This window comes from Monopterus albus, unplaced genomic scaffold (assembly GCF_001952655.1).
Source record: "Monopterus albus unplaced genomic scaffold, M_albus_1.0 scaffold186.1, whole genome shotgun sequence".
NCBI lineage: Eukaryota > Metazoa > Chordata > Actinopteri > Synbranchiformes > Synbranchidae > Monopterus > Monopterus albus.
The window spans coordinates 2,007,037-2,016,134 of NW_018128066.1; the positions used below are offsets into that span (position 1 = coordinate 2,007,037).

Consider the following 9,098-nt stretch of genomic DNA (forward strand, 5'->3'; position numbering starts at 1 on the left):
CCAGTTTTTCAGCATCACTTTGAGACAGGATGCTCCTGAATTTGCAATATTGCGCAGGTGAAAGAAGGCAGTTCTAGAGACTTGGTTTATGTGTGATTTAAAGGACATATCCTGGTCAAAAATGACTCCAAGGTTCCTCACAGTAGTACTGGAGGCGAGAGCTATGTCATCTAAAGTAACTACATGATTACACAGCAGATTTCTAAGACTTCAGTTTTGTCAGAGTTCAGAAGTAAGAAGTTACAGGCCATCCAAGCCTTTATGTCTTTAAGACATGCTTGAAGTTTGAGCAGCTGACCTGAATCATTTGGCTTCATAGATAAATATAACTGAGTATCATCTGCATGGCAATGGAAATTTATGTTGTGCTTCCTGATAATATTGCCTAAAGGGAGCATGTATAAAGTGAAGAGAATTGGACCTAACACAGAGCCCTGTGGAACGTCGTGACTAACTTCAGTTTGTGTGGAACATTTGTCATTAACATGAACAAATTGAAATCTTTCTGATAACCAACTTAGTACAGTCCCTTTAATCCCAATAACATGTTCAAGTCTCTGCAGTAAGATGCTGTGACCAATGGTGTCAAAAGCAGCACTGAGATCTCAGAGGACAGGTTTGGAGAAAAACCTATCTTATCTGAGGCTGGGAGGAGGTTCTTGGTGACTTCCACTAGTGCAGTTTCTGTTCTATGATGGACTCTAAATCCTGACTGAAATTCCTCAAATAAATCATTCTTGTGCAAGTGGTCACATAACTGCTTTGCAACAGCCTTTTCAAGGATTTTGGCTGGTAGTAAAACTCAAACATAAACTTCTTAAATTAATGTTTTAAGTGTCCTTTTCTTCTGTCCCTTTCTCTGCTGCTCGTCTTCTCTCTCGTCGAAGGACCAGAGGTAGCACAGCGGAAACAGTAGTGAAAGTCCTCAAACAAATCATTCTTGTGCAAGTGGTCACATAACTGCTTTGCAATAGCTTTTTCAAGGATTTTGGAAATAAATGGGCGATTGGATATTGGTCTATAATTAGCTAGGACACCTGGGTCAAGAGTAGAGGTTTAATTACTGTAACTTTAAAAGACTGTGGAACATAACCTGTTAATAGAGAGAGGTTAATCAGATCTAGTATGGATGTGTTGATTAGGGGAAAGACGTCTTTGAGCAGCCTGGTCGGGATGGGGTCCAGGAGCCATGTTGATGATTTAGATGAAGCAATTGTTGAGGTCAACTCAGAGGGATCTATAGGGGAGAAGTAGTCCAAGTATAAATGAGGTCTTACAGATGTTTCTAAAGCCATTGTAGTAGATGGCACATCTGCGAGAGCTGTGGGAGTGGTCCGACCAATTTTTTCTCTAATAGTTGTGATTTTATTTGTAAAGAAGCTCATGAAGTCATTGCTGCTGAGATCTAAGGGAATGTTAAGCTCAACAGCACTGTGGCTCTTTGTCAGCCTGGCTACAGTGCTGAAAAGAAACCTGGGGTTGTTCTTATTTTCCTCAATCAGTGATGAATAAAATGTGGTTCTGGTACTACGAAGGGCTTTCTTATATGTTATTAAACTATCTTTCCAGGCTATGAAAAACTCTTCTGACTTAGTGGAGCACCCCCTCCTTTCCATTTTTCGTGATGCCTGCTTTAGGGAGCACAGATGGGGTAGAGCATTGGGCAGTATTGAGAGAGAGAGAGAGAGAGAGAGAGAATAAAATTTTGTTGATCGTGGCCTTTTATTGAAAAAGGAAAAAATAGGATATTTCTCGGACTTATCCATCAGATGAATCTGCCTACTGTGTTCAGACTCCTCACTTACAATGTTTTCACTCACAGAACAGCTGCAGAGTGCATGATTTATTTTAGCTCGTCATCATCATTATCTGCACACACCATCCTCTATAGTGCATGCATCTATCAGTCTGAGTAGGGCATTTCTTCCTGAGCTGCTGCAACTATAACATCTGGCTTCTTTGTTTAGTCAGAAATGTTTGCGCTTGTATGCATGTCTTTTGATTGAACTGCAACCACAAATGTGTGCTTTGAAGTTGTTTGCATTACTTAACAGGTGTACCAAATAAAGTGGCCTCTGAGTAGATGTTCCCCTGCCACTTAAGATGCTGATTGTAGTATGTCAGAGACTATGCACTGTGTTTTTTTTTCTGCCTATGCTTGTGGCTGAGCAGAGAAAAGACAGCGTCTTCATGTAAGCTCAGCTAATTATGTTTGTATATGGCTGTTATATATGGAAGAAAGTGATGCCGCGCTGCACTGTAGCTACTGCAAGCTTTACCTAATTTCTCAGTGAAATGAAGGATCAGTCCATTTTCATTGGAGAAAAGTGATTCATTAATTCATTCAGCCTTCAGTCTGAGTGCTCTAGATTAATAAGTGGCCATCTTCCCAGGATGCTGATTGTGATGTCCAAAGCATTGATCTGGAGCATGTCTCTATGCCATTTAAGCCTTATATTAGTGTAGGTCGTGTATTTTGGTTTCTTTTTTCACTGCTTCTGCCTGATGCATGTGTGCAATGTTAAATAGTAAAAATATATCTGGGTAAAATGTAACCAATTACATTCATTTTTAAAATTGTGTTATGAGTGTTGTTTTATCTATTTTTTCCCCTTTGCACTTTTCTCTCAAATCCCTCTTCTGCAGTCGGCTGGTTCTTCTCAGAGCTTCCGTCTGTCAGAGACACTGAAGAAGAGTCAGCTGTGGACGTCTGTTGTGTTAGTGACTCTGGTCCAGGGTCAGGATCTGCCACTGGACACTCAGGGAGGTCAGCTCTTTGTTCGCTTCAAACTGGGAGAGCAGAGATACAAAAGCAAGGTACTGGATGGAGGACTAATGCTTTTCATTTCCTCCAGCCACCTCCTCCTCTTAAATTGTCCTTGTTATTCATAAACCTTCCCCTCTCCTCCTTTCATTTTCTCCTCCAATTCTGAACACCTTTATTCATTACTGAAAGTATAAGTCCCATTATTTTTTATATTAACAGTATTCTCAACACTCCCCATATGGAGATTCAAACCAACAATGAATTGCCTCTACTCACAGTTAATGTCTCTCAGTCTGCCAGCCCTGGATTAATTTATTAGTCTGTGCCATAGACCTCTATTGTTATTCAAAAACAGCTTTTAACATTTTTTAAAATGTTGCTCGAAAGGTTCTGAATGGTCTTAACTTTTTACAGTATGTGAATCAAATCAAAATCAAATTTTATTTGTATAGCGCCAAATCACAACAAAAGTCATCTCAGGACACTTTACAAAGTAAGGTCTAGACCTTACTGTTATCAATATTATTACAGAGGGAAAACCCAACAAATCCCCCTTGAGCAAGCACTTGGTGACAGTGGGGAGGAAAAACTCCCTTTAACGGAAGAAACCTCCAACAGACCCCGGCTCTTGGTGGGCGGCCTTCTGCCTCGACCGGTTGGGGTGAGTGGATAGAGGAGAGAGAAAGAAAAGAAAAGCAACAAGACACAACAAACATGACTCAGGAAAAGCTGCGTTAAGTTTGATCATTTCATCAGGGTTATCTTGGCTTGGACAAAAAATGGAAAGCCTGCTTTACAAACTACAAACATGATGTGAGCTCTTGCAGGCAAGGTGAATCTGTCAAAGAGTCAGGGTATCTCAGCTTCTGCTGTTTTTTGTCAGGTCTATATATGTATCTCACTTTATGGAAGTACAAAACTACATTGTTGGGTTACCGCTTTAAACTTTGATTAAAACCTTTCATGGCAAATACCACAGGGTTGGTTATATGTATTAATGCATTTTGGTTGAAACATTGGGATATTTTGTTCCAAAACAATTTATTATGCTTTTGTTAAAATATATTTACAGATAAAGCTTAAATTTCGGATTAATGCAGTTAAACCGATGAGACTGATGCTAAAGAAAGTTACGGTTGCTTGTGATATTTTATGTAAAAGCTAGGAAATATATATATTTCAGTTTTGTTACATTCATGCAGAGATTGTTGTGATACAATTAAATGAGGATTGTGTAATAGAGTTGTTTTTAGCCATCAATTATTTTCAAAAGTACAACTGTTAAGCCCTTGTAGCCCTTATAAACTTTATGTGAACACATAGTGCCGGCCGGGATTGGCTCCGGCCCCCCGTGACCTCGTTCAGGGACTAAGCGGTAGAAAATGAATGAATGAATGAATAAGTAATGTGTAAAGGGCAAGTCCAAGAAAAAATGGAATGAGAGCTAAAGAGAGAGATAACTGGATGTTTAGTTGTGACATGAAAGGCCCAAACTCTAATTGCTGATCATCCTGGCAACTGGATGATATCTAGCAGTGCTGCTCACTTTCTTGTGCTGTGGGCTCTGAGGCTGCTGTCACTGATTATCTTGCTATTCTGCAACATCATCCATTACATATCAAAAAGCTGCATGCTAATGGGCATCATTGGTTCTTTTCTTTACTCGCAGCTTCAAAGTGACAATAGAGTAATTACCTTTTCTGCCTTCATGTGCAATAGGAATTTCTAATAAATCATAAAACATTCACACAGTAGTCTGCTGAAAAATAAAATTCACTCATGTAGTTGAAAATCTGGGAATACTGCAACTCTTTAACTTTCCAATTATTAGCAATAAAACGTCATCTAGATCAGAGGTTCCCAAACTTTTTATACCATAGCATCCCTTCAAACAATCCTTTTGTCATACTACCCAACCCCCATGAAACAGTATGTATACATATTACATTATATCAGTATTGTAGTTTATAATATTGGCCCATTCTCAATCACAACAGGTGCTCTGTTAATTTATAGATCAATATTTAAAATTAAAATAATGAATACAGTTAATTGCACCAATATCTTACATGTACTGTATTTCTTTCATTTTCAACAAAATATACTGCTCCAAAAATAAAGGGAACACAACATAAGACATCCTAGATCTGAATGAATGAAATATTCTTATTAAATACCTTGTTCATTACATAGTTGAATGTCCTATTTTCCCTTGTGTTCCCTTTATTTTTTGAGCAGTGTATATATTTGCTTATATTTAAGGTGTATAAGGACAACAAGACAAAGGTTTTCAGGCATTTTAATGTGCGTCAAGTTGGAAAATGTTATGTTATTGTGACATCTGGCAGCAAAGACCTGTCATTATCTGTGGCATATCCGCACATTAAACCATTCTTAATTGGCAAATGTTGATGTTTTTTTGTTTTGTTTTGTTCTGTTTGGAGAAATTAATGTAAATGTTGCCATTGGTGGTGAGATGTTAAAAACACAAAATAACAAGATAACCTTGGAGCACCCTTAACCTGTTCCCACGTAACCCTAGGGTGCTGCAGCACCTAATTTGGGAGCTTGTCATAAAAGTCTGTTTACTGACATTTGACTGGACATTTTTTTTTACAGTGTAGAAAAAGTTTGATTTATTTATTTGATTTGATTTGATTTATTCTTTCAAGCATGTAAAGACAGTTGATATATCAACACACATGCTAATCCAATATCAATTTGCTTATACCTAGTACATGCTTGAATGGAGTAGGAAGAAGTCAGACTTATCCAGTCCTACCCCATGACATCATCTTACCATCATTGGTTTACAAGCAGTATCTCTACATAAATAATTCTCTTCTACACCACACAAGTAATATACTAAAGAATTATAACAGAGTGTTAACATTCGTACATAATTACATTCTTAAATACTTATCTTCTACACCACACAAGTAATATATTAAAGAATTATTACAGAGTATTAACATTCATACACCACACCCACAATGTTCCATCTAATTAATCATTAAACCTGTTCTTGCATATATCTTGATTGACACATACCTTTATATTTATGTTTAAACTCATCAATTCTATTACTATTTTTTATGTCCACACTTAAATTACTCCATAGATTTACCCCACTTATGGAAATACAAAATCTTTTTTTGGTTGTACATATAACATGAATTTTTAAATTTAACTGACCCCTTAAATTATATCCCCCTTCCCTTTCATTAAATAGTTTTTGAATTCCACCAGGTAATAAATTGTTCCTGGCTTTATACATAAACACAGCAGTCTTATATCCCACTAAATCAAAAAATTGTAACAATTTAGACTGTATGAAAGCTACATTGGTGTGATCCCTATACCCCAACTTATGCACAATTCTTATCGCTCTTTTTTGTAATATATACAATGGTTCATTTAAACGGGAGAATTAAATGAGTGACAAAAACAGCACTAAGCAAATAAAAGTACACTCATGCACACAACATGATTTATCTTCTTATTTTTATACAAGATGCTGACACAGTTACTAATTTTTGATAGTTAAAAAAAAACAAATCCAATAATACATCAGTTAAAACTGATTTACAGTTTAGGTTATTAGTCTGACTCTTGGTGAACTGCAGTTTTTTTGTTGGGACTTAGGAGGTCACAGTCTATGAGCATGCGATAACACACCTGCATGCACAAAAGAGCACACTTACATCAATAATCATGCGGACAGTAGGCAGTGTGGCTGCCAGGTTCTGAGGGTGCGGAGGTCTGACGTTTACAGGAACACATCCAGCATAAAGACATCCGTAGAAGGCTGCAATCAAGTCAATGCCTGAGAGACAGGTGGAGGATAAAGGTGGAGTGAAAATAAAAAAAGAGAGAAAACAATCTGAGCCTAACACTAATTAATCTGGGAGTAATACTGGGAAAGGAAGCTGAAGGCAAACCTACCAGGAGGATAGAGCAGCACTACGTTATCTCCGGTGTTGATGCTGCCCTTCTCAGTGAGCGCTGCTGCTATCTTCTCCGCTCGCTTGTGAAGCTGGACACAGGTCGCTGTTCCTACTGTTACACCCTGCAGGACAGGTGGAATTAATGCAAGATTGGGGTCAGCAGACACGCAAGGTTTAATTCATGTAGCAACCACTAGCAACTTCAATATGTGCATTGATGAGATGCTGCATTTTCCAGTGTGTGAAGAGCTCAGCACCTTGGCATTAAGAAGAACAAAGAGGACGTGGTCCGGGTCTGTCTGTGCCCTCCACTGTAGAGCTTCTGTCAAATACTGATGCTATAACAAGAAGAAAAATGTAATGAGTTGTACAAACTGCACATGTGAGGGTGTGCTTGAATAACTGTATCCATTATTACAAACACAACCATGAAGGGCTCGTACAGGGAGGGTCTGTGCTGATGGAAGAACTGAATTTAACAAGTAAATAAAACAAAATAAAGTGGCACATACCTCAGCAGACAGCTTTATATCTTGCCAATGTGCAAAAACAATTTACATCACATACTCTGAGCCAATCTAATGCTTAAAATAATGAACAATAACTTAGAATGTGAAAGTTATGTCTGAAATAAAACAAGGGGTGGCTACTTAAGGTATATATGTTGTAACAGAGACAAAAAAAAACAAAAAAACATGCACAGTTTTGCTTGTGTCACATTTTAACACAAGCACACAAACTAAAACCACAGTACACAAGTGATTAGAGCATGATGGAAATAAACAAGGATGTGAGGAAGGTGCATAATCCTTACCATCACAGTGGGCCACATACAGAGCTACATCCAAAGAGACAAGACAAGAGCAGAAAGAGAGAGGAGTCCAGATTTTTTTAAATTAAATCTATAAGACTGAGTTCTGCCTAGGCTTGAACCATTGCTGCACTGGCAGTGGAAAGTTTTCAAACCTCAGTGTTTAGGATCATAAGACACTTGAATAATTGGTGCTGGCCCTGTACAAAAGTTTCCTGCTCCTTCAGAATAATATGTATGTGGCTGTTTTCAAAATGGGAATGTGGCTAAAGATTCAGATCAGATTCAGAGTTAGTGGCTTGGTAAGACTGGGACAATGCACAAAGTCACACTACCTTCCGGACAAGATCCTGGTCTTCAATCATGCCAAGGTCCCTGCCTGCAGCCTGGGCAATCCTCTTCCCTGCCACCAGGTTGCCCACCATGACAGATGCAGGACCTACACCGACTACAAGAGAAAACGTGTCATAGAGACAAATAGATGGGCAGAGAGAGGACAGAAAAACATACAGAGGAAGAAAGGGGCAAAACTGGTGTGGGAGAGATTTTAAAGACCAGGGAAACCTTAATATTTGCCCCCTCAGATGTAATCCTGTCAAGAATGAACCATAGGTTTAATTTTTACCTTTCAGGAAAAATAACACAAGGATTAATCCAGTGTAAATACAGGATGCAAAATAACATCACTGAAATGTGACTGTTCACACTGCAAGGATACAGATTGGTTGCCATTTGCCAAAATGTGCCACAGCAACAGCCAGCATGACACTTTTCCAAATTTAGAAACTGTTATGTGTGCATTATGTAACACTATTGGCCATGCTTTCATTTTACAAAACACTTTATACCCCAACTGACTCTTGGGTGCGGGACAGAGCCAAAGGTTTATCTCCACTTGTGCAATTCATACCATGAGCAGTCAGAAAGCTCAGCATAATTATGGGATCTCCTTTTTCCACACACATACCGGGCTGCTTCTGCCGGGGCTTAGGCAGATTGGTGACACATGTATGGGGACACATGAGGATGTTGCAGGGATGCAGGTTGCCGTCTAAGAAGAACTGCTTGGTGTCGGAGATGTGGATGCCACCCAGGGGCGTTTTAGGTAAGGTGTTGGCTGGGACCAGAGCCAGACAGTAGAGGCCCACCTGGTGGATGCTGTCAATAGCCTTTTGAGGAAAACCAACATGTAGACCAAGACTGTTGGGTAGTAGTGGTGTGTTGTCCAAAAAAAATAGCCTTTATCTCACAGACACAGTGAATTAAGTATATCAGCATTCATTTAAAATGAATCACTGTTTTTGACCATTGTTTGTAACCAATTGGTTGAGAATTTTTACATTTTTATTCAAAATAATCATTAACATCACCTATAAAAAAGCTGCTTCACAGTAAAAACTGGAAGAAGGCGATGATGTGATTCACCTGGAGAACTCGACTCATCCACTGGAAGCTGTCCTCCTCGCTGGCATCTGGCCTCTGCTCCGCCACAATCACTACTCTCTCATCATAGAACACTGTGACTGAAAACACAGCGATCCTGATGCAAGCAAACACAGACAAACATAATGCA

The 9,098-nt window shown here is 38.8% G+C and overlaps 1 protein-coding gene across 2 annotated transcripts in view; it reads left to right on the top strand.

Annotated features, from left to right (window-relative positions):
• The window catches only part of mctp2b (multiple C2 domains, transmembrane 2b), a 40,804-nt gene that overhangs the window by 7,296 nt on the left and 24,410 nt on the right, over positions 1–9,098 (top strand). For both annotated transcript variants that reach the window (XM_020617171.1, XM_020617172.1), the window contains one exon: positions 2,647–2,817. In XM_020617171.1, the coding sequence (XP_020472827.1) occupies positions 2,647–2,817 (171 nt within the window). The remainder of the gene's footprint in view (positions 1–2,646; positions 2,818–9,098) is intronic.